Source organism: Mya arenaria, chromosome 11 (assembly GCF_026914265.1).
Source record: "Mya arenaria isolate MELC-2E11 chromosome 11, ASM2691426v1".
Classification (NCBI taxonomy): Eukaryota; Metazoa; Mollusca; class Bivalvia; order Myida; family Myidae; genus Mya; species Mya arenaria.
This window is the reverse complement of record NC_069132.1, coordinates 6526560-6553424: the sequence shown is the minus strand read 5'-3', so window position 1 is coordinate 6553424 and position 26865 is coordinate 6526560. Positions and strand designations below refer to the sequence as shown.

The following is a 26865-nucleotide window of genomic DNA, read 5'->3' as shown; positions in this document are numbered from 1 at the left end:
TTAAGAGCGGACAATTTTTTTTTTATTAATAAAGGGTCACTATTCAGGAAATACTGCAGCGATAGTGTTAATAAATATTGTAACAAAGTTTGTTAAAGCTTAGATGAAAATTGTCAAGTAAGACCTAGACCGACATATTTAGTATTTGCCGACCAAACCCTTGACCTTGTAATGGTCAAGTCAATCAAGGAGCAGACACAGTAAATTTGACAATAATTTATTAATTTTGATGGGTTTATTATGGTTAATGCTGTTGCTCCCTCTGTTGCAATCGGATCACACTCAGCTACATTCCGAAACAAATTGCGTTGTTGTTAGTGTTGTTGTTGTTGCTGCAGCTGCTGGTGTGAAGAAGCTACATGTAAGTGATCGACTTCAGAGCTGTTTAAAGCATGAAAATTTACGGTCGAATACTGTATATTTAGATATGCTACTGAAGTGTGTACAGTATGGATTTTTTTTACAGTCAGAACGAGATGAACAATAACACATTTGCATCTCGATGCACATAATAAGCAAATCAATATGTGTCACTACTAAGCACCGCTTAATATTCAATTATAAAATGGTGTTTTGTAACCTGGTCCTCAGTGTACAGTTATATCCCCTAGACTAAATTTAACCATTGTAGATATCGTTTTACCTTTGGAGTTGTTTGCAAATGTAAAAAAGCATTTTGCAATGAAAACAACATATTTAGTTCTCATTCAATTTGTTATTTACATGTTCACTGATAAGATCTAAAATCAAGACTAAAATGCTGTTTATCCATGTAGTTTTGCAGTACATAATGTATAGATAATTCGGACATTATCAATTCGGATATCATTGTTGTGCTTTAGGCATGGACCTCTTTAATTTAACATCAATAATCTGTTTCTAATTACTTAGACACATACTTGGATCATTTAATATAGGATCATTTACATTTAGCGTTTAAAAACCAAATATATGTTAAATAAAATATTAAGTACAAGTGTGTATAGCCACAATAATGCGCGTTAAGGGAACTTTTTTAACATTTGGACATTCATTTTGTTGCCCTTAACATACAGTCCTCAAAAACAATAATTGTCAAAGACTCTGAAGTGGCTGTTTATATTTACTTTGGCGCATCAGAACATCCATTGTGGCGTAACAGATTATTGATGGTGAACAGCATTCTGTTACCAAGGTGACCTACTCAAGGTGCCAGTTATATGAGTGTAATTGTTGAACGTTAATGTGTCAAAGACCGCAACAGTCTTTCCCCTATATAGTAACCTTTTTCAAAAATTTTCACCGCCGCACCTCCAAATATTGGAGAAACAGCTGCCACCCTTGCCACCCCAGGTTCTACACTTCTGAATATAGTGACCACTGATTAAAATAAATGCCAGCCACTTTAACTTGCAAATTCAGGTTCATGAGCAATAAGAGTGGTACTTTATGACTTGAGGAAATATTGTATTCCAAACTAATCAACAGAGTACAAGGCTGTTTTGGAGGCTGTTTTTGAATCTTATTAAGACTTAAACAAATATATATTCATAAGATACAATTGGAACCCCAAAACACGCAAATTGATGAATATATCTCTTTTTAATATGAAACTTTAAACATTTCCAAGTCACTTTGACTAGCGAGAAAAAGTTCCCAATAAATGGCTATGAATCCCAAAATGGTAAAAAAACAAACTGGGGCGTATTAGTATTTTCTTTGTTGACTTTTATAGGTTTTAGCTTAAGAGTTATGGGAGGGTGCTCCACTCTGTCATTCTATGGACTGGTAGAACCTCTCTGCCGTCTTTGATGCGAGCAGCATGGCAGCATGTGTTCCATTCTGCCTTATATAATTAATTATTGCTTCACAAATCAAATATTTGTTATTTTATTTTCAAAATTTATGATTAAAATTTTGGTTATAAATACATACAAACTTTACATATTTGGCAGTCGAAACAATTACAACTTTAATAAAACACAATTCCTAACATTCTCTGTCAAATTTGTAATGTTAGAACTCTATTGAGTTTGATACATTGTGCCCTTGTCTGTATTAGCTCCCTGTCCAACTTTAATAGATTCCTGTTCAAAACCTGGCTAAAACCCTTATACTACATTTTAGATGGGTCCAAAACGAAGACCAGGAAGACCACTTTCCCCATTGAGCTGGATGGAGAGGTTTGTCTACCTGATTGTCACTGTGGCTTCAGTTATATTCATCTGCTTCAGTGTCTATAGAGACTCCCTCAGTGAGTATACAGAGGTGATATTCATTTGAGAAGTAATGCTTGGACACACTGTTTAAGTTTACATTATTTGATAAAATGCCACATAATGGTCTCAAAATCTTACTTATTTTGTTACTACGTTGTCATTACTACACAGTTTAATTTGTTAAATGGCATAAACTACAGATTATTGTACTACAAAACAAGTACAGTTTAATTAAAAGGGAAGGCTTCTGCTATTCTGGTAGTGTGAAGTGGAGAAAACTACAAAGAAAGTGTTAAAAAATGTTTAGCAGTTTCAAAATTATTTGTTGTTCTGTTTCAGAGTATGATGGGATACTGAACCTGTATGATTTTGCCCCAGGGTGGGGCTGGCTTGGGCGGGAACAAGACATCTCAAATTTTGAATGGCATTTCTGGTTCTTGAAGTTTATGGCCATCTCTCCCTGGTACCTTGGACACATCGCCCTTGGCAAGATCATGGAGCAACATAGTCTTACAGTAATTAAGTGGTGTTTTTTTAAATATTTTAAATATTGTTCACTGGTTAATGAATGCTAATGTGTCTGGGGGCCATTTCAAGTAAAGTGTCATTGTGTTGCCATTTGTGACATTTATATAGATTTAATATTATTGAACTTACGACTATTATCCTTTTAAGTTTATGGAAACTGGCCTCAGTCTGACTTATTAAAAAAGTGAAAATAGTGCTTTCATGATTCCCTCAGAGGTTGAATTAGTTTTGTGGCTAAGAACCTATGCTCAAACTACCACTACTACCAACAAGATTAAGGACATGCTAGTTCAAGATATCATACATTATAATTGATAACAAAAAAAAAAGATTACATTTTTGTTGCTTTTCTGTGGTTTATTTTTGTAATCCCGAAACTAACCAAGTCATTTTGGTGTTGATTTTTTTGTACATATTTTCCTCTTTATTCTCCTAATTTCAGAGCAAGAAGTATGTTTTCCTGGTCTATGGGCTAGGTGCACTTCTAAAGCTGGTTGGCTGGCAGACTGTAGGCCTGTGTGTCGCCCACTCTACCATCATGTACATTATCAGCCAGATTGGCCTATCAGTACTTGTGTGGATCACCTCCCTTGTGTTACTTTCAACACTCAACTTTGAAATATGCATCACTTTTATGGTATGGCATGCAGAATATTTTTTATTCTTTATTAAAAAAGCCATCAGAGCAAGGAGTACCTCAAATTTTCACGTATTTCATTGCTTGCATCCTATCTTTACATGGAAATTTATAGTAAATGATTTTAATATCATTATTTTATGTTCATTGAAGTCCTTAATGAAACTGATTTAAAATATTTAAATGTCTTATGTTTATGAATCACATTGTTTGAAACGATTACATAGATGTATCTTGTATTGTAGATGGTGAAACAATTGCATATGTGTATCTTGTAGAAGGGGCTGATGTTCACCCTGACTCTCTAACATCCGGGGAACTAACTTCTGTCTCCAGGGCATGTGTTACAAGTCTCTGTCTTGTATTGTAGAAGGGGCTGATGTTCACACTGGTTCTCTTTAACATCCTGGGAACAAACTTCTATCTCCAGGGCATGTTTAACCAGTCTCTCTTTCATATTGTAGAAGGGGCTGTTCACTCTGGCTGTCTTTAACATCTGGGGAACTAACTTCTGTCTCCAGGGCCTGTGTAACCGGTCTCTCTCTTGTATTGTAGAAGGGGCGGTTTTTAACACTGACTGTCTCTAACATCTGGGGAACTAACTTCTGTATCCAGGGCCTGTGTAACCAGTGTCTCTCTTGAATTGTAAAAGGGGCTGATGTTCACACTGCCTGTCTCTCACATCCGGGAAACAAACTTCTGTCTCCAGGGCCTGTGTTACCAGTCTCTGTCTTGTATTGTAGAAGGGGCTGTTGGAGGATGATGAGGAGGAGACTTGGTACTACCTGCTAATGTTTACACTGGCTCTCTCTAACATCCGAGCGACAAGCTTCTGTCTTGAGGCTTGCTGGAACAGGAAGGTTGTGGGTGAGGAAGTTGCTGGCCATGAGAAAGAGGGTTTGTGTTGTTTTAAGTTTATACAGTAAAACTGCGGTCGTTCGAACAAGCTGTCATTCGAGAACCGGCGGTCCCTCGAGGTCGGAGCTTGGTCCCGAACATTTTTCCTTCTATTTTCATATAAAATATACCTACGCTGCATCGAAACCTAATCTGTCGAGGAGTCGAGCAATATAGTTGGTCCAAAGTACACAAATCATGCACAAAACCTTATGGCTCCCTCGAGGTCATAATTTCACACTTTTTCCCGAACGCGTGTTCCAAAATAAACAAAAAATTGCTAGGTTAAGTTGTAAAAATTGCAATGACAGTTTAAAGGCAATTTGATAAGGTGTAAAAAACCGTTTATCACTGTTTATGCATAACCGATAGTAGTTGATAAGGGCATTTGAAAAGATAATTATGAGAAGTTAATGACGAGAAGTCAATTGTAAGAAATGTAAATGAGTAATAAAAATATGAATAAACACCACCATATCGACCCAACACCGAAATCTTTGAAAATAATTCCTTCTTGTCACATTTGCTTTGCAATATGGCAGTTTTGTAAAAATAAACATTTCTATTTATTCATTGATTGATATTTCTTTTACATTTTACATTTAGTATACGACAGCCTTTGAATATATGAGCGACTTCCACAACGCAATACATAATCGGTGTCTTAGTAAACTGTCGGTTTGACGACTTCAAAATTAAAATACACTGAAAGATATTTTTTAACAGACTGAAAAATTGAAATTCGGGTCGTTCGAAACATCGGTTCCCTCGAGGTTTTGGATCGGTCCATGGCATCCTCGAGCGATCGCAGTTTTACTGTTCTTGTTTTTTTTTATTGGCCTATAATCATGAAAACTGATAGATTACAATTTAAGCTCAAGTCTGTTCATAGTTAGAAAGCAGTACTGTTGTCCATTTTGTGATGGCTTCAGAAATTGCCCCTTGTGGGGCTTGAATTATACCTCTTTGGCGAGAGGTGGACACCGAACCCAATAGACCACATTGATCACCTTTTTGGGTATCATTAGAGAAGTATTGTTGGTCTGGTCATATGATTAGATAAACAATCCTGATGGAGTCCTATTGTTTGTATGATTTTAATTGATAAAAAATAATAATAATGGGGCGTAGTTAGTTATAACTTTTTGTATAGCCTATAGGTGGTTATAACAAATTTATATTGGAAATAAAGTGTAAAAACGCATTTTCTTTTAACTGTATATAATTTCCATTTGTACAGAAACTATATGCCCAGCAGAAGATCTTTACCATGAAATACCAAAACACTCTGAGCATCAAGGTTGCACAACAGACCAACCCAAATTCCAGTCTTCAATAGGGGCCTCAGTCCCAAGGTGTAACTGCACTCAAAAGTTTGAATATTTAGATACCGGTAACATTGAAGAAATATTTCTTTTCTTGTAGAGAACTGATCTGAGCTCTATATCTTATTATGATGAAATAACAGGATAAATGTAAGTGGAGTTTAATATATTTAAAAAAAAAATCGATGTAGACACATAGGGATTACTTTGTCCGGCGGCCGCGTCGCAGTTGTTCCTATTGTAGAGTCCTCAAACTTGGTATGCACTTTGGTAATGGTCAGTAGATGAACCCTATAGATTTTGGGGTCAGTAGATCAAAGGTCAGGGTGACCTTTACTTGAAAATGATGGGCGCTTCTGACAGGTGATACATCCAATTCATTGAATGCTAGTTTTTAAAAGGGGTTGATGATAAACTTCATGTATAATTTATGATCGTTTACCTATATTTGTTAATATGTATATACTGTAGGTCTTCAAGGGTGGCAGCATCCAGCCTGTCTCAGCCTATAGCATATAGCTATACAGACATGGTGTTCTATGTCATGTATCTTCCACTGTTCTTCACAGGACCCATTCTTACATATGATCTCTTCAAAGCACAGGTAAGCGGATGTTTGCAGGTCACAGTTTTTATACGCCTGTTTAAAAAAATTGAGACGTATTATAGTTTTACCTGCGGCATGCTGTCAGATGGGCTTGTCCAGTAAGTTGTATGCTCAATAACAATAGAAGCCTTAGTCCAATCATCACCAACTTTTGTCAAAATGTTTATTGTCATATTATCTTGGACAAGTTTGATAACGAACCCATCGCTTTATTCACTCGAGAGAAATCAGCCATCAATTATAGAAATTACCTCCAGTCGGTCCTGTCCTAACAATAACTTTTGAAGCCCTTGTCAAATCATCACCAAATCTAGTCGGAATGTTTATGGGCATACCGTAGTATCTCGGACAAGTTTGATAACCAACCATATTGCTAAAGTCACTCGAGAGTTTTTGCCCTTTAATTATAGAAATTGCGTAAAACTGTTCTTGTCTGCCCAATGAATTTAGAAACCTTTGTCCAATTATCACTAAATTTAGTCAAAATGTGTATTGGCATAAAATTTTGAACATGTTTCATAATCAGCCATATCTCTCTTTTCACTAGTGAGTAATTGCCCTTTAATTAAAGAAATAGACCAGTAGACCAAAGCTTGTCCGAGTGATAACTCAACAATTCCTGGACGTATGGTCATCAAACTTCACATGAAGGTTGGGCCTGACCAGTAGATGACCCCTATTGATTTTGGGGGTCATCGGGTCAAAGGTCAAGGTCACAGTGACCTTTAATGGTAAAATAATTTTAAAGCTTGTCCGAGTGATAACTCAACAATGCCTGCACCAATGGCCCTCAAACTTGACATGGAGGTTGGGCCTGACCAGTAAATGACCCCTATTGTTTTGGGGGGTCATCAGGCCAAAGGTCAAGGTCACAGTGACCTTGAATGGTAAAAGGTCGTCCGAGTGATAACTTGACAATGCCTGCACCCATGGCCCTCAAACTTGACTTGGAGGTTGGGCCTGACCAGTAGCTGACCCCTATTGTTTTTGGGGCTCATCGGGTCAAAGGTCAAGTTCACAGTGACCTTGAATGGTAAAAGGTTGTCCCAGTGATAACTCAACAATGCCAGCACCCATGGCCCTCATAATTGAATTTGAGGTTGGGCCTTACCAGAAGATGACCCCTATTGTTTTTGGGGGTCATCGGGCCAAAGGTCAAGGTCACAGTCACCTTGAATGGTAAAAGGTTGTCCAAGTGATAATTCGACAATGCCTGCACCCATGGCCCTCATAATTATGCCCCCCTTCGAAGAAGAGGGGTATATTGCTTTGCACAGGCATGTCGGTATGTCGGTCGGTCGGTCGGTCAGTCGGTAGACCAAAGCTTGTCTGAGTGATAACTCAACAATTTCTGGATGTATGGTCATCAAACTTCACATGAAGGTTGGGCCTGACCAGTAGATGACCCCTATTGATTTTGGGGGTCATCGGGTCAAAGGTCAAGGTCACAGTGACCTTTAATGGTAAAATAATTTTAAAGCTTGTCCGAGTGATAACTAAACAATGCCTGCACCCATGGCCCTCAAACTTGACATGGAGGTTGGGCCTGACCAGTAGATGACCCCTATTGTTTTGGGGGTCATCAGGCCAAAGGTCAAGGTCACAGTGACCATGAATGGTAAAAGGTCGTCCGAGTGATAACTTGACAATGCCTGCACCCATGGCCCTCAAAATTGACTTGGAGGTTGGGCCTGACCAGTAGCTGACCCCTATTGTTTTTGGGGCTCATCGGGTCAAAGGTCAAGTTCACAGTGACCTTGAATGGTAAAAGGTTGTCCGAGTGATAACTCAACAATGCCGGCACCCATGGCCCTCATAATTGAATTGGAGGTTGGGCCAGACCATTAGATGACCCCTATTGTTTTTTCGGGGTCATCGGGACAAAGGTCAAGGTCACAGTGAACTTCAATGGTAAAAGGTTGTCCGAGTGATAATTCGACAATGCCTGCACTCATGGCCCTCATAATTGAATTGGAGGTTGGGCCTGACCAGTAGAAGACCCCTATTGTTTTTGGGGGTCATCGGGCCAAAGGTCAAGATCACAGTCACCTTGAATGGTTAAAGGTTTTCCGTGTAATAACTTGACAATGCCTGCACCCATGGCCCTCAAACTTGACTTGGAATTGGGCCTGACCAGTACATGACCCCTTTTGTTTTTGGGGGTCATCTGGCCAAAGGTCAAGGTCACAGTCACCTTGAATGGTAAAAGGTTGTCCAGTGATAACTCGACAATGCCTGCACCCATGGCCCTCAAACTTGACTTGGAGAATTGGCCTGACAAGGAGATGACCCCTATGGTTTTGGGGGGTCATCTGGCCAAAGGTCAAGGTCACAGTGACCTGGAATGGTAAAAGGTTGTCCGAGTGATAACTTGACAATGCCTGCACCCATGGCCCTCAAACATGACTTGGAGGTTGGGCCTGGCCAGAAGATGGTCCCTATTGATTTTAGGGGTCATTGGGCTAAAGGTCAAGGTCACAGTGACCTGGAATCGTAAAAGGTTATCCGAGTGATAACTCGACAATGCCTGCACCCATGGCCCTCAAACTTGACTTGGAGGTTGGGCCTGGCCAGAAGATGGTCCCAATTGATTTTAGGGGCCATTGGGCCAAAGGTCAAGGTCACAGTGACCTTGAATGATAAAAGGTTGTCCGAGTGATAACTCAACAATGCCTGCACCCACGGCCCTCAAACTTGACATGGAGGTTGGGCCTGACCAGTAGATGACCCCTATTGATTTTAGGGGTCAAAGGTCAAGGTCACAGTGACCTTGAAAGCGAACTCGACAATTCCCGGACCTATGGTCATCAAACTTGACATGAAGGTTGGGCCTGCCCAGTAGATGACCCCTATCGACTTTGGGGGTCATCAGGCTAAGGTCAATGTCACAGTAACCTTTAACGCAAAAAAGTTAACAAATCTTCTCCCACTGATTTCTCAACAATGCCTGAACCTATGATCATTAAACTTGACATGGATGTTAAGCCTGACCAGTAGATCACCCTTATTGATTTTAGGATTCATAGAGCCAAAGGTCAAGGTCACAGTGATCTTGAATGGTAAAAGGTTGTCCGAGTGATAACTCAACAATGCCTGAACCCATGGCCTTTAAACTCGACTTGGAGTTGCATCTGACTTGTAGATGACCCCTTATGATTTAAGGGGTCATTGGGTCAAAGGTCAAGGTCACAGTGACCTTGAACAAAAAAACTTGTCTGTGTGATAACTTGACAATGCCTGCACCCATGGCCCTCAAACTTGACATTTAGGTTTCTGGTGACCAGCTGATGACTCTGGATTTTGAGTTCATAGAGTCAAAGGTCATGGTCATAACACACTCTATCCTCACACTTTAATGGTCATAATCTGAAAACTGCCTTAATGGCAACAAATCAGCTGTTATTTCGGTCCATGCATATTTCATTCAATTGTCCATATAATCCTGACAACATGGCGCTCAGGGGGGGCATAATGTTTGACAAACATCTCTTGTTAAACCTTAATTTGACGTCATGGATTTGTGAGCATTTCTTAATTCTTAATTGCAAATAAAATGAGGAAATGAAATTCAAAATTGACACCTAATGAAATGATATTAAGAAAGATTATAAGTGATATAATATAAGAATTTCAATATAAATGTCTACATAAAATGACATTTTTTTTGTGTGGTTTCCAAGACATCTTAATTAAATATTCTATTTCAGTTGGCTATAAATTTGTTCAATGGAAGTTTGTCATTTTTCAACCAAAGAAAATAAATTGCCTGCATGCACAATATGGATTTTAAAACCTAGAGCAATGCATTCAAAAATAACTATAGCAAAAGTCCATACCTCGAATGTAAAAAAAATTGGCCAAATCTTCAATACACTGAAGCCTCATTCTGACAAGAATACGTAATACTGTTGCAGTTCATCATCCATAATAATGACCTTTCTTATATCTTATTGATGTTCTGTTCATTTCTTTATTACATTTACCTAATTGAACAAGTCATCGCCACTTCTTTTATTACTTTTTGAATAATTTATAATGATTGCTATTTGTGATCTGGGAATTGAGAATTAAGTGTGATAGACTTGAATAATATATATTCACAATATGTTGCACAGAAATAAAAAAGAAAAAAAGTAAACAACTAAAAGTCACGCTTACTTGAAAATTAATAATTTACAGCGTACATGCAAATCAGTTGTAGTAAGCATGGTATGATATAATAAAAATATAGTTAACATGGCTTGATTCTTTTTTTTTTGAAGAAGAGTACATCTAGTATTTTATTTAGTACATGTTTAATGATATAATTTAATTTTACATTAACAGATAAACCAGTCACAAGCAAGTGAATATAAACCAAGAGTTGTGTACCTTTCCTTACACCTTCTCCGGTTCCTTTTCTGGGCTCTGTTCAACGAGATGATACTCCACTTCCTGTACTTTAACGCGATCCAGAATAGCCTCAGGGTGCTGAAGCAGGTGCCTCTGTTTACGTTGGCGGGTCTTGGGTTCTGTCATGGGCAATTCTTCATGCTCAAGTATCATGTGATGTTTGGCTACCCGGGAACCGTGGCCAAATTTGATGGGCTGCAGCCACCAGATGGACCCAAGTGTATCTCCTATATATACCTGTACTCGGACATGTGGAAGTATGTGGCTCATTCAGGGTCATCTTATTAAAAGGTGTATCGTAAGATCAACTTTTCGAGTCCTGTATTCTTTGCTTGCAATGACATCTATTTTGAAACACATAGTTTGGTTGAAAATATTACACTATTTTATTTAGATTTGAATCTCAATTTTTTTTAAAAATGATTGCTGAAACTCGCCAAGCAGAAATTCTTGATCTAACGATATATTGATGAACTCTTGTTGATGAGATGGCCCCCAACCTGCATATATTTTTTGTAATTAACTTTTGCTGTGTAGTCTGTTTGGAAGTAGAATACAGAATGTCTGCTGATCACCCTATTTTTAGTATTTTTGAATTGTTAATCTTTCACCAATGGTATGCTAAATTAGAAGCTCGAACTTAGAACATAACTCATGAAGGTACCATATCAAATACAGTCCATCATTTTAAAGGGGACCTTTCACAGAGGATAATTCTCAGCCCCGTATAATCTAAAAAAAAAATAAAAAAATATTGTACTTAATCTCTATGTCATGATAAAATATGAGCCTTATAGAATGCATATATATAAATGTATATATACACAATGTGTTCGAAATCATCAAACTATTTTTTGATCAAAGCAAATATCTGATGTTTTGCATCAAAACTTAAGAAATGTGTTTCCAACTATCCAACCTACTTGATTAATGAAGTGATATGAATATAATGCATATTATGGTCCATTTGACTCAAACTGTGGTTAAGGGTTTACATGTAACCACATTTAAGTCAATATATCAGCAAATCAATCATGAATTGTATTGTTACTTTAGACATTTAATATCTCAACATCTACTAGCTGTATTGCATTGATACTTAATACATTGGTTTTAAACCATCCAACCACTTCAATAACCAAGTTAGATAACTCTTTTTAGCTCTACTGGCCAAAGGCCAGAAAAGCTTATGCGATGGTAATGTGTACGTAGTATGTGCATCCGTGCGTCCGTCCGTTGTTAAACAATTGCTTGTGAACACAGTCTTCAGTTTTGATTGTATCTCGATGAAACTTGTACAGTATCTTGATATCCATTAGAGCTCAGTTCCTTTCGAAAACCAGCCAGATCCGCCCATGCATGCCTAGATTATGGCCCTTGATAGTATAAAAAAATGCTATTGTGTAAACACTAGCTTGTGAACACGATACAGTCTTCATTTTTGATTGTATCTCGATGAAACTTGTACAGTATCTTGATATCCATTAGAGCTCGGTTCCTTTCGAAAACAAGCCAGATCCGCCCATGCATGCCTAGATTATGGCCCTTGATAGTATAAAAAAATTGCTATTGTGTAAACACTAGCTTGTGAACACGATACAGTCTTCATTTTTGATTGTATCTCGATGAAACTTGTACAGTATCTTGATATCCATTAGAGCTTGGTTCCTTTCGAAAACAAGCCAGATCCGCCCATGCATGTCTAGATTATGGCCCTTGATAGTATAAAAAAATTGCTATTGTGTAAACACTAGCTTGTGAACACGATACAGTCTTCATTTTTGATTGTATCTCGTTGAAACTTGTGCAGTATCTAGATATCCATTAGAGCTCGGTTCCTTTCGAAAACCAGCCAGATCCAACCATGCATGCATAGATTATGGGCCTTGAAAGTATTAAAAAAAAAGTGTCTGTAAACAATTGCTTGTGAACATGATACAGTCTTCAGTTTCGATTGTATCTCGTTGAAACTTGTACAGTATCTAGATATCCATTAGAGCTCGGTTCCTTTCGAAAACCAGCCAGATCCAACCATGCATGCATAGATTATGGGCCTTGAAAGTATTAAAAAAAAAAGTGTCTGTAAACAATTGCTTGTGAACATGATACAGTCTTCAGTTTCGATTGTATCTCGATGAAACTTGTACAGTATTTAGACATCCATTAGAACTGGGTTCCTTTTGAAAACCAGCCAGATCTGCCCATGCATGCCTGGATTATGGGTCTTGAAAGTATAAAAAATGCTATTTAATCTAAGTCTATTTTTAGCCAAGTCTGCATGAGCGAAGTCTATTTTTAGCCAAGTTTACATGTAAAGTCACAATTGCTTGTGAAGGTTTGTTCAAATTATGCCCCTGGGGTCGTAACTGCCCCCCCCCCCCCCACGGAGATTGTCCCGCAAGGGACCAGTGCGGCAAATGCGAACGACCTCGACGTTGGCGGAGGCCCAGGCAAGAGTTCTCTTTTCTTTGTAAGGGAAGGACTCCCCTCCCCTTAAATTGGGAAATGTTAAAAACCTTTTTGTCTGAAACCACTATGCAAATCCTTGCTATTTTGAACAAGGCTTTATTTAGTGGTCCACTACCATGGTTGTTCATATTATGCCCCTTGGGTCAAAACTGGCACTGCCCTGGGTGTCACAATTTTCCTAGAGATTTATTTAAGAAATATTTTCAAAATCTTCTTGTTTCAAACCACAAGGCCCATACCTTTGATATTTGTTGTGGAGCATCATATGATGCAATTGAAAACATTTGAAATAATGCTCCTTGGGCAAAAACTGGCCCCACCCCTTTTGACTTACTGATTAATTGTTAAAGCTACAGTAATGAAGTTTTGACCATGTGAACAGTTTTGCAAACAAGTATTAATGTTGTTCTTGGATGTCCTTGACTTTGACCTTTGACCAACTTTTTATTTTTAAAGCTACAGAAATGAAATTTTGACGATGAGTACAGATTTGAAAGCAAATATTTTTTACCCTCAGATTACCTTTACTTGGCACATATTAAGATAGTTCATGCAACTCATCTGCGTACAACACTTCCTGTCCTCAGATGTTGAATGTGCAGCGTTTTCAGCTAACCCAAACACTGAAAGTGAACTATATCTTTGTTGCCTATTATTCAAACGTACATGCTCTGGATTGAAAATGACCACAAGTGCCATGCCAGTAGAGCATAGGCCCTTTTGGGCCTCTTGTTTCATATAAAGCAAATAATGGCCCTTTATTATTCAACCTAGAAATTCTGGTTAAGGTTTCACATAAAGCGACATTTAAGTCTATATCTCGGTAAATACATCATGTATTGCATTGAAAATTCAGACATGTTTTCCCAATTATCCAACCTACTGAATTGATCAAGCAAGATAACTCTATTTTGCAAATAATTGCCCTTTATGATTTGACTTCAAAATCATGGTTACGGTTTTGCATGTAATCTTATTTTACAGTGATCCATGCATGTCACACCAAAACTTTGCAATCCTTATAATTAAAGAGGCGGAATAGTATGCTGTCTCTATGACAGCTCTTGTTAAATATGTAATAAACAAAAATTGGATTATGAAGGCAAACTTTGAAATGTTGCTCTTTTTCATGAATAAGCTAGGAACGGTGGATATTTTTTGACTTCCCATCAAAAATATTTTAAGATGATACTTTGTACAATTGAAGCACTAAACAAAGGCATAGTATGAATGCTGGTAAATGATACGGTCAGTCAGATAAAACAATGAATCATTCCTCAAACTTATAAAAAAATGCAAAATTGCCACTTTTCAATAGTCTGTTCTAACTTTCAAGCATTTCTCAGCTGTCTTGTGGAAGAGAGAGTAATATTTACCATCATAGCATTATTTGAGGTTTATTTTACATTTTAACATATGTTTAAAACATCACAACGGCTTCATTATTTTTTTTAATTGTTGGCCAAAAATGAGCTTTGGTGAACCAACCCCTCTCCCTATGTACAGCTTTTTGCCACTACATGTATTTCATAAATATTTGCCAACAATTAGAATGGTCCACAATTCAAACAAACCATTGAAGTATTTTAATGGGCAAAAATCCCAAGTGTTTCAGATTTGTTTTAATTAAAAATGAAAAAAAGAAGAATATTTTATATTGAATTTCATCCATTATTTTAATACTTCAGTCATCCATAATGATGAACCACTGGGAACAATCAAATAGCAATGATTTGTTATATAACAGAGTTTCTAGGGCCTTAAAGCATACATTGCTTTAACTGATGTGGACAATTTGCCATGAAAGTCTCTTCCGCCTAGCATTGCACTAACAGTTCTTGTATTTTTCCTCTGCTTTTACAGAATTTGTTTTTACAAGTCATATTCAGTTAATTACCACAAACTGGAAAATAACAGAACTGTTACAGCTGTTAACCACAATTTAATTGTGCTGCTAAATACATGTAGTGGTTAAATATAAATTCAAAGAAAAATATATAGTAGAAGTACTAATTAATTGACTGTGTTGTCTGTGCTGTGTTTATAAGCATAAATGACCTTGATGCAGGAATTGGTAGTTTTTAGTGGTAAAATGCCCAAGTCTGAAAAGTAATCTTAAAGATTATGCTGTGTGTTTCATATTAAAAAATAGCCCTAAATATGTATGGACATGATTGTTGTTTTTTTTAAGATGTTTTGTCTTGTACAATGTGATTTATATTGTATTTATTTTTTCTTTCAGGTATTTTGACCGTGGGCTTTACAGTTTCTTAAAAAGGTAGGGTGGTGTTAGTTCAGTGTTTATGTTATAAATTTTTTAAAAATTTCACCTTCATGCATTTGACTTAACAACGTTGATATATCACCTTCATACATGTATGTGTGTGTGTTTCACTTGATTTCATGAATTTATCACCTTTATACACATGACTTGGTAATATGAATTTATTACCTTCATTCATGTGACTTGATAACATGAATTTATCACCTTCATTCATGTGACTTGATAACATGAATTTATCACCTTCATTCATGTGACTTGATGAATTTATCACCTTCATTCATGTGACTTGGTAACATGAATTTATCACCTTCATTCATGTGACTTGGTAACATGAATTTATCACCTTCATTCATGTGACTTGGTAACATGAATTTATCACCTTCATACATGTGACTTCTGGTTTAAGACCTTAGGTGCGTAAATTACTTCTTAGCTTCAGATGGAAATACATTTGTACTATCCTTATTAAAATGTCATGCATGCTTGCATCCTATTTACTCATCTGTTTACCACAAGTTCAAAGGCCTTTGTTCAAAGTATTTGATGCATTTTTTTAACATGGGGAATTTCATAGATCAGTTAAACCAATGTTAATGTTTAATGTTAAATATTTACTTCCTTTTAGTTATCTGTATAGAGGAAATTAAGATTCATATTTTATGAACTGCAAGGGGTACATTATTTATATTGGCATTTCACTCTGATTGGATACACACGATGTTACAGTTATCAGCTAATCCTTAACACAAAGGTATATTTTCAATGATCTTACTTTTACATTAAATAATCGGTTGCAGAAGATTTTACTGGTTTAAATTATTATTTAAATTGTTTCCCATGTTCATGCTGTATGAACGTTGGAGGGCATGCATGCCATTTTACCAAGAAAGCATGTTTAATGGAATTCACCAGTTTGTCCTACAACGTTCTTACACTATGAACAGATGAACAAAAATGGGATAATTCCTTAATAACATTCAAGTTTAAACCATTGTTAATAAAACATACATTTCACTTATGGATGAAGCTTCAATTATTTGTGGATTTATGCACTGTCCTAATTAACTTATTAAATTTCGAAAAAACAGCACCTCATACATGTCGCAATTGTGATTCCCCCTTAAGTCACAGTATTGTTTCTGAATACTTCAGGTACATCTACATACCATGTGGCGGGTCAAAGGAAGGTTTCCATCGACAAGTGATTGGTTCCCTGCTTTGCTTCATGTACATTTTCTATTGGCATGGGGCCGAGTACTATATTCTGCTCTTCATTCTTCTAAACTACGTGGGCATCTCCTTGGAAAGGATTGGTTCCCTGTTGTGTACAATACCTACCTTCAAACATTTAGAGGTATACCGTAATTGTATCAGTAAAGGTGTTGACATAGGTACTAGCGTTTCAGTCCTGTCATCTTCTCTCTGAGCGAAAAATCTATATTTGGGAAAATAAAATGTTTAAATTTAGAAGAATGCGTCGGTGTATGGGAAATGAACATGACATTCATGTTTTTTTTGAGGTTAGGTGTCTCATTGTTTCTACCCTTGTTTCTCAATTTATGCCTGCAGTTTGTTTTGAGAAAATCATGAATCTAAATTAAGAAAGATATGCTCAATGCAATCATGATTAAAAACTATGGTACTGGTAATTCTTCTTGCAAGCATTGCTTATTTAATAATACCCAGCCCTATATGTACTTTTAGTACACCCACTCCAGTAATCAATTAGTTCTCGAAATTAATATTTTGATTCCTCTTGAAGGAGATTTTGTGTTTCAAGATGCCTATGAGGGGGATAATATTGCTTTTGTGGAAGTGTATATTTGTGTCCAGGTAAAGCATGAGACACATTTGGACCCCATGTTACACATTCATAAACATATTGCAGTTTCATTTCAAACCAATTATTTTATGATTTGTAATTTTATTCATTGTAAGCATGATGTTTAAAAATATCAGCTAAGAATTTTTATCTTAGAAATGTTTGTGGATTTCTGTTAAGTGAATACATGTACATCTAGCTTTTTTGTTTTAAAATTCCTGTGTTTGATTACAGACATCTGTGCTGTCTGTTGCCATGGTACAGCGTGTGCATGCGTTCTTCTCTATCCCGATATTTCTCATGAGTTGCTTCTCTGTGTTCTGCTTCTTCGGCGGCAAGGAAGTAGGCTACCTGTTCTTCAGTCGTCTCATAATCAATGGTGAGTATTGTACTCTGTATTGCTTGTCAGGTTTTTTGAAGAAAGTAGTATATGTATGCTGTAGCTGATTTGTTGTCTTTGTCATTGACATGCTTGCTCTTCAACTGAATGAATGCACTTATTTGAAACATACATGTAAGTGATATTCACATCAGACCTGGTGTTTTGAAGCGAAAACAACAAACCGAATTCCCGAGAGAAACATATTAAGCTCTGCTTTCATTCTAATCCATTTCAATATATCATTTATATAATAGTATGACATACAATGGTGCAAAGTATGATTTTTATGTTAAATAGAATATGTGTGAACTAAACCTGATGCTCGTGTTTGGCCTTTACGGAGCAAATTCCAATCAGTCTGGCTAAAAATCTCATTGAATTATCTCCTTGTATAATTCGAAGGGTGCGTGTTGGAGTCATTTTGGTGCTGGTTATCCTTTTAAGTTTCAAATGTTTTTTTAGGTCAAAGGTCAAGGTCACTGTCAACAGTTTTAGGAAAACTTTGTCATCAATATAGCAGTAACAGCTTGACCTCAGCCATGAAACTTCAGTTGTAGATTGCCCATGACTAGTATGACCCATATTTGGGGTAAGGTGTCAGTCAATGATATGTTAAGGTCACAGTCTCTAGACTCATGAAAACTTTGAAAGTTTGAAGATGTTTGTCTTCACTTTACTGTGCAACCATCAATTGTCAATGCATTTCCTCTTAAACCACCCTTTTCAATCTTCCACATGTTTCTGACAAAGCAGTGCTCATGTGGCATAATGTTTGACAAACATCTCTTTGTATAGAATTATTGTCTTAACCTAGTATGTTTACAATATTAAACATAGCTTAAGTGTCTTTAAGTATGTTTACTTATACTTTCTGTATGAAAAAAACCTTCAGTATTGCAATTGTTAACATTGAACTTGAGCAAGAAACAATGAAGGATAATTTGAATTACTCTACTTTGATGGGCTAAATACAGCTTAGTGGTTTTATTATAATAATGGAAATATTAGTTTTACCTCTGGAGAAAACTGCCACACAGACCATTTGGCGTGATTGGTTTTGAAATGGTTAACTGTCATCTGTGATGAATGGTAATTGTTTTAAGCTTTGGCATTTTCACAACTAGTTGTGAGAACATAACAGGATTTGACAGGAACTCATCCTTTTTCTGCTGAGAATTCCAATGGTGAAATTGGCATTCATAAAAAGTTATTTGAGGGCACTTAAATATTATTCTATGGATTGCAATACAGCATATGCATAGAGCATGTTTGTTGGAATGAAAAGCTAAGTACAAACTCTAGTGTGCAAGCATATTTCCAATCTTGCCCTTTTCCTGTTGCAGGTTGGTGGGGTTCCTGGGCAGTGCTTGTGGTGCTAGTGTACTGTGCTATACAGAATGCCATAGAGACTGCACGTTGGCTAGAACAATGTGCGACCCATGTTAAAGCCTCCTAGTAGCTGTGACCACGTCATTGTAAAGATGTTGTCTGGAACAACGAGAGACCCATGTGAAAGCTTCCTAGCAGCTTTGTTACCGCATCATTGTGAACATTTGCTTGGAACGAAGAGAGACCCATGTGAAAGCTTCTTAGCAGCTTTGTTACCGCATCATTGTGAACATGTTGTCTGGAACAATGAGAGAAATGTGAAAGCCTCCTAGCAGGTTATGAGGTCATGGGCATTTTAATTTGTTGCTTTGAACGACATGAGACTCCTCTCAAAGTGGCTTTTTAAATCTAACATCCGAGAATATTTTGTACAGCTTGGTTCTCATGAACTGCAAAGAGAGATTCACTTAATTATGCAAGGAACAGATTGGCTCCCTAATCGGAATTAAGCCATGTTTTTCCATTAAGAAAAGTATTATCTTTTAGAGGCTGTTTCTGGCATGCAAGATATTGCCTTTTGCTTTCATCAGAGGAATGGAACTTCTGACTTTTACATGTTAAAAACAATGAGAAAAGTGTCAATATCATTTAAAATAGACTTGACTGTAGTGCTGTTAGACTTGACTACCAATGAGATAGGTGTTGTGCTGTTAGACTTGACTTTGAGCTGTTAGACTTGGCTACAAATGAGATTGTGTTGTGCTGTTAGACTTGAGTAGCGATGAGATTGTGTTGTGCTGTTAGACTTGAGTAGCGATGAGATTGTGTTGTGCTGTTAGACTTGAGTAGCGATGAGATTGTGTTGTGCTGTTAGACTTGAGTAGCGATGAGATTGTGTTGTGCTGTTAGACTTGGCTACAAATGAGATTGTGTTGTGCTGTTAGACTTGAGTAGCGATGAGATTGTGTTGTGCTGTTAGACTTGAGTAGCGATGAGATTGTGTTGTGCTGTTAGACTTGAGTAGCGATGAGATTGTGTTGTGCTGTTAGACTTGGCTACAAATGAGATTGTGTTGTGCTGTTAGACTTGAGTAGCGATGAGATTGTGTTGTGCTGTTAGACTTGAGTAGCGATGAGGTTGTGTTGTGCTGTTAGACTTGACTAGCGATGAGATTGTGTTGTGCCATTAGACTTGAGTAGCGATGAGATTGTGTTGTGCTGTTAGACTTGACTACCAATGAGATAGGTGTTGTGCTGTTAGACTTGGCTACAAATGAGATTGTGTTGTGCTGTTAGACTGGACTACCAATGAGATTGTGTTGTGCCGTTAGACTGGACTACCAATGAGATAGGTGTTGTGCTGTTAGACTTGACTTTGAGCTGTTAGACTTGGCTACAAATGAGATTGTGTTGTGCTGTTAGACTTGACTAGCGATGAGATTGTGTTGTGCCATTAGACTTGACTAGCGATGAGGTTGTGTTGTGCTGTTAGACTTGACTAGCGATGAGATTGTGTTGTGCCATTAGACTTGAGTAGCGATGAGATTGTGTTGTGCTGTTAGACTTGACTAGCGATGAGATTGTGTTGTGCCATTAGACTTGAGTAGCGATGAGATTGTGTTGTGCTGTTAGACTTGACTAGCGATGAGATTGTGTTGTGCCGTTAGACTTGACTAGCGATGAGGTTGTGTTGTGCCGTTAGACTTGATTAGTAATGAGATTGTGTTGTGCCGTTAGACTTGACTAGCAATGAGATTGGTGTTGTGCCGTTAGACTTGACTAGCAATGAGATTGGTGTTTTGATGTTGAACTTGACTAGCAATGAGATTGGTGTTGTGCTGTTTGCCATTCCTTTGTGTTATAAGAATTATCTATTATTTGTACAATTTATGTGAGGTTCTAACTAACTGAATAAAAGTCATCATTATAGTTGCCTAAAATGAAAATGTTACCAATTCAATTTTGGCCTAAACTACTAAAATATATCCCAGATTCAGTTCAATACCGTTTAATGACATAATGTTGTTGTTATTCCATTGAGAACAGTAATTGCTTGATGAAGAGAATTTGATGTTTTCTATGCACGATATCATGATGGAAATTTAAACAAAAACATTATTTATAAACGTGTTCTATTTGTTATCAGTTAAGATTAATTTTAAAAACTAAGGTTGTTTGAAGGATGTTGTTTCATATTTCAATTCTCACAAACAAGGCTCATGTTTATACACCAAAGGTCAGTGTCACACTTCAAGGTTATTGGTCCAAATGCCTTGTATTATGGCCTTTCCATACTGTTACTTTGTCACGAATCAGGGGATTTTAAAATAACGTGGCACAAATGTTCACCATGACTAGACAATGTGCCGCCTGCAAGAGCCATTATATATAGGTCTCCGTGGCCTAGTGGTTAATGCGTCCGCCTACTGAGCTGGAGGTCGAAGGCTGGAGTCTCACAAGGGGCTTGCTGGTTGCCGACCCAGCAGCTAGTTAAATCGAGGGGTACCGATTGCCGCCTGGCATTTAAAATAAGGAATCGGGGTAAAGATGTTCACGAATGTAGGTGTCTCATAAGCCCAACGGGCTGGCCCTTGACTAAGAGGGGTGACACTATAATAAACAAACACTTTACTTTTATAGGTCAATGGTCAAGGTCAGCATGAGGCTTATTGGTAAAATATCCTCGTACATCTAGGGCATTTAAAAATAACTTGGTTAAATGTTCGCCATGAGGTTAAGTTAACGTTCACACATTAAGGTCATGACTCAAAATTCCATTTGCATTTTCCTGTCAAGTCTGTTATTTAGGGATAAAACGATGATCGACTATTGTCGAAAGTCGATTATTTGTGTCGGAGGTCGGCGATAATCGATTTCATTATTCCATAATCGATTATCGTTAATGTACGGCAAAGGGAAGTAACCGTGTTGTGTATGTACTGATTTTCTTTAAAACGGGAAACGATACGGACTTTAATGGCCTTTTTAAAGTAAAAAATCATCTTCATTGTAATATCGAATATAAAAAAAATTATCAAGTAAAAATGATTATTGTGCCCCCTTTCGAAGAAGAGGGGTATATTGCTTTGCACAGGCATGTCGGTCGGTCCGTCGGTAGACCAAAGCTTGTCCGAGTGATAACTCAACAATTCCTGGATGTATGGTCATCAAACTTCACATGAAGGTTGGGCCTGACCAGTAGATGACCCCTATTGATTTTGGGGGTCATCGGGTCAAAGGTCAAGGTCACAGTGACCTTTAATGGTAAAATAATTTTAAAGCTTGTCTGAGTGATAACTCAACAATGCCTGCACCCATGGCCCTCAAACTTGACATGGAGGTTGGGCCTGACCAGTAGATGACCCCTATTTTTTTGGGGGGTGATCAGGCCAAAGGTCAAGGTCACAGTGACCTTGAATGGTAAAAGGTCGTCCGAGTGATAACTTGACAATGCCTGCACCCATGGCCCTCAAACTTGGAAGTTGGGCCTGACCAGTAGCTGACCCCTATTGTTTTTGGGGCTCATCGGGTCAAAGATCAAGTTCACAGTGACCTTGAATGGTAAAAGGTTGTCCGAGTGATAACTCAAAAATGCTGGCACCCATGGCCCTCGTAATTGAATTGGAGGTTGGGCCTGACCAGTAGATGACCCCTATTGTTTTTGGGGGTCATCGGGTCAAAGGTCAAGGTCACAGTGACCTTGAATGGTAAAAGGTTGTCCGAGTGATAATTCGACAATGCCTGCACCCATGGCCCTCATAATTGAATTGGAGGTTGGGCCTGACCAGTAGAAGAACCCTATGGTTTTTGGGGCTCATCGGGCTAAAGGTCAAGGTCACAGTCACCTTGAATGGTTAAAGGTTTTCCTTGTGATAACTTGACAATGCCTGCACCCATGGCCCTCAAACTTGACTTGGAATTGGGCCTGACCAGTACATGACCCCTTTTGTTTTTTGGGGTCATCTGGCCAAAGTCAAGGTCACAGTCACCTTGAATGGTAAAAGGTTGTCCGAGTGATAACTCGACAATGCCTGCACCCATGGCCCTCAAACTTGACTAGGAAAATTGGCCTGACCAGGAGATGACCCCTATGGTTTTGGGGGGTCATCTGGCCAAAGGTCAAGGTCACAGTGACCTGGAATGGTAAAAGGTTGTCCGAGTGATAACTCGACAATGCCTGCACCCATGGCTCTCAAACTTGACTTGGAGGTTGGGCCTGGCCAGAAGATGGTCCCTATTGATTTTAGGGTTCATTGGGCTAAAGGTCAAGGTCACAGTGACCTGGAATTGAAAAGGTTATCCGAGTGATAACTCGACAATGCCTGCACCTATGGCCCTCAAACATGACTTGGAGGTTTGGCCTGGCCAGAAGATGGTCCCTATTGATTTTAGGGGTCATTGGGCCAAAGGTCAAGGTCACAGTGACTTTGAATGATAAAAGGTTGTCCGAGTGATAACTCAATAATGTCTGCACCCATGGCCCTCAAACTTGACATGGAGGTTGGGCCTGACCAGTAGATGACCCCTATTGATTTTAGGGGTCAAAGGTCAAGGTCACAGTGACCTTGAAAGCGAACTCGACAATTCCTGGTCCTATGGTCATCAAACTTGACATGAAGGTTGGGCCTGCCCAGTAGATGACCCCTATCGACTTTGGGGGTCATCAGGCCAAGGTCAATGTCACAGTAACCTTTAACGCAAAAAGTTAACAAATCTTCTCCCACTGATATCTCAACAATGCCTGAACCTATGATCATTGAACTTGACATGGATGTTAAGCCTGACCAGTAGATCACCCTTATTGATTTTAGGATTCATAGAGCCAAAGGTCAAGGTCACAGTGATCTTGAATGGTAAAAGGTTGTCCGAGTGATAACTCAACAATGCCTGAACCAATGGCCTTCAAACTTGACTTGGAGTTGCATCTGACTTGTAGATGACCCCTTATGATTTAAGGGGTCATTGGGTCAAAGGTCAAGGTCACAGTGACCTTGAACGAAAAAAACTTGTCTGTGCGATAACTTGACAATGCCTGCACCCATGGCCCTCGAACTTGACATTTAGGTTTCTGGTGACCAGCTGATGACTCTGGATTTTGAGTTCATAGAGTCAAAGGTCATGGTCATAACACACTCTTTCCTCACACTTTAATGGTCATAATCTTAAAACTGCCTTAACGGCAACAAATCAGCTGTCATTTCGGTCCATGCATATTTCATTCAATTGTCCATATAATCCTGACAACATGGCGCTCAGGGGGGCATAATGTTTGACAAACATCTCTTGTTTATTCAGCATTTCACCATGTTATGGCTTGCTACAAAAATATTAATTCATTTCAACATGATGTCATGATAATTGATAAGTATTTCACGTAAAAGATTGGAACATTTTTTTTAAAATGCATGTAAATACATTTTGTACTACATTTTTGTTCCAAATTATGTAATATCTGTTTTAAAGTGATGAAAATGCTGATAATTATGTAAAAATCTTTTTAATAAATATAAAACTACTGTCTGGTATATACTTGTAGTGTGGAAAAATCAAGTTTTTATTCTCAATTATTTTAGAATTAAGTTATCTCCTAAAAACATTTTACTAAATTATCAATTGTAACCTGGAATGTATAACAAAACAGCGTACACAACATAACTGATTGTAATATGTTTATTCATATAAAGACATGTATGTACAAACCAATATAGTTTTCGATACATTTGTAATATATTCACTTGTTCCGTTTCAATTATATAATCGATGATTGATCGAAATGGCTCGTCCGATTATTTTCGATGATCGATTATGACTTTGGTCCGATTTTCAATCCCTACTGTTATTTGGCAATTCAAAATAACTTGGCACGTAAATTTACCATGGCAAGCCAGTGTGTCACCAGCGACACTCATTTCTGTATTTTAAAGGTCAAGGTAACAATAAAGGTTCTTTGGTCAAGATTGGTGTTCTTGTTATAACTTGGGAAGTAATAAACCTTGCATAATGCATCCTTTTCATCACTTCTTTTATTTGACCAAACCCTATCTTTGCACAAATGTTGAAAATCACCGAGCATATAGGATAGTGCTTGTTCATATGCATTAAATGCATGATTAGTATGATTATTAGAGACATCAACCGCCTTAGTGTTTACCAGCTTCAAATCTGTTTATATCAGCCGATCTACAGGACGAAAATCAGTTGCGGCTGACTGTTTAAAAGTAAATGTATGGCAGATTTAAAAAAAAATCCCATGGACAAAAAATAATATTTCGAATACTATCTTCGTCCACTAAAAGAACATTGTATCAGCTTGTGTTTATTTTCGCTTTACTTGCTTTACAATTATATGATGGAAAATTCAGTGACGAACTTGTCTTAAGGCCAAAGGGGGGTTTACACCAACTAAATGTTTGTTAAAATGCAACTCCTTGAACTACCAATGAGATCGTAATAATCCCAGTGGTCGGAGGTGTTCCTGTCATGAATCACCCGCTGCCTAAGTCCCCCATATGTATCCCCCACCAATTACCCCTCCCCGCTGACGTAAAACATTAATGGGTTCATTATACCACGTCGGATATCAATGTGAGCATTCACTCTGTTTTGGCGTACTCTACCTCACAAAATTGACAGAATTACACTTTAGACCCGTAGTTAGGGCAAAACACGGACTAAAGGTCCGTGTGCAAATATTCGTACGCCCACACGATTGCGTTCCAGTTTACTGTTTATCCATATTTAGATTGCATTTGCGGTTAATTATGTCTTCAATTAAAAAATGGTTGCCTTGGCATCACCCGCTATTAGTATAAGTTTAGGATCTGTATTAGCTTTGATGATAGGTTATGGTATTGATTAATATTGGGATTTCACAATGGCCGAGAACGGCACAATTTGGGATTTGATCGAAGACATCACGTGTGCCGAGAATGGCACATAAACGGGATTAATTTGAGTATTTCACATTTACCGACTACGCCACATATTCGGGATCAATTGAGGATTTCACGTTTACCGAGTTAGGCACATATTCGTGTTTAATTGAAGATATCGGTTTCATTAAGGAGTTCAAGTGTGCCGAGTACGGCACATATTCGGGTTTAATTGAGGATATCACGTGTGCCGAATACGGCACATATTTGGGTTTAATTGAGGATATCACGTGTGCCGAATACGGCACATATTCGGGTTTAATTGAGGATATCACGTGTGCCGAATACGGCACATATTTGGGTTTAATTGAGGATATCACGTGAGCCGAGTACGGCACATATTTGGGGTTAATTGGGGATATTACGTGTGCCGAATACGGCACATATTTGGGTTTAATTGAGGATATCACGTGTGCCGAGTACGGCACATATTTGGGTTTAATTGAGGAGTTCACGTGTGCCGAGTACTGCACTTGTTTTGGTATCGTTGAGGATATCACGTGTAGACACATTTTGGGGGTTTATTTCAGTACATTTTTAGTATGGAGAACGGGAAAAGGTAAATAAAACTAAATGCAAATTTGAATGGGTTATTATTTACACATACTGACCTGCATTTTCAAATACAATCTTCCTACATGGAAGGGACCAAAGTACGAAAACAGTAGCGGATGCATTTGTCTTTCATTAAACATGTTTTATTGCTTAGATAACGTATCGCGTGCATGACTTCTTGTTTCTGCGTGGTCTTAACTTGTTTACTTCCTGCATTGCGCCGTTATTGTTTTATTAACACAGCAGAACAAGGCGATAAATATATCACTGTATTTTAGGTCTAAAATAGCATCTAATGTAGAAACATTGAACCTAATATGCACTTATTAAAGATGGACAATTGTGCCTATCTGACATTATAGTTTGACTCCGTTGAATATTGACCCTATGGGTAATTTTCAGCGGATGTCCGATCATTGTTCAACGTTGAAAAAGACAAATGGGGTCTATTTTCAACGGGTCGAAATTTAATGCAACACAAGTGAAATATATTAAAAATAAACAAGAAA

The 26865-nt window shown here is 37.8% G+C and overlaps 1 protein-coding gene across 4 annotated transcripts; it reads left to right on the top strand.

Moving 5' to 3' along the window:
• Nucleotides 1-618: 618 nt before the first annotated feature.
• LOC128209610 (protein-cysteine N-palmitoyltransferase HHAT-like protein) lies at nucleotides 619-20815 on the top strand. 4 transcript variants are annotated; one of them, XM_052913711.1, is made up of 12 exons: nucleotides 619-663; nucleotides 2107-2233; nucleotides 2538-2713; nucleotides 3169-3363; nucleotides 4107-4260; nucleotides 5501-5615; nucleotides 6057-6189; nucleotides 10519-10841; nucleotides 15296-15331; nucleotides 16490-16691; nucleotides 17394-17538; nucleotides 18885-20815. In XM_052913711.1, the coding sequence occupies exons 2-12, from the start codon at nucleotides 2107-2109 to the stop codon at nucleotides 18995-18997; spliced, it is 1719 nt and encodes a 572-aa protein (XP_052769671.1). In that variant the 5' UTR covers nucleotides 619-663; the 3' UTR covers nucleotides 18998-20815. The 4 variants fall into 4 exon arrangements, with proteins under 4 accessions (XP_052769671.1, XP_052769670.1, XP_052769669.1 ...); XM_052913710.1 differs by having other exon boundaries at nucleotides 633-1174; XM_052913709.1 differs by having other exon boundaries at nucleotides 633-1188.
• The last annotated feature ends 6050 nt before the right edge of the window (nucleotides 20816-26865 follow it).

Excerpts from the sequence above, each read along its gene's own strand:
- LOC128209610 (XM_052913711.1), top strand. The coding sequence starts at position 2,107 with ATGGGTCCAAAACGAAGACCAGGAAGACCACTTTCCCCATTGAGCTGG. Across the intron at positions 15,332-16,489 it reads CTTTACAGTTTCTTAAAAAG|GTACATCTACATACCATGTG; the intron begins GTAGGGTGGTGT and ends TGAATACTTCAG. Across the intron at positions 16,692-17,393 it reads CTACCTTCAAACATTTAGAG|ACATCTGTGCTGTCTGTTGC; the intron begins GTATACCGTAAT and ends GTTTGATTACAG.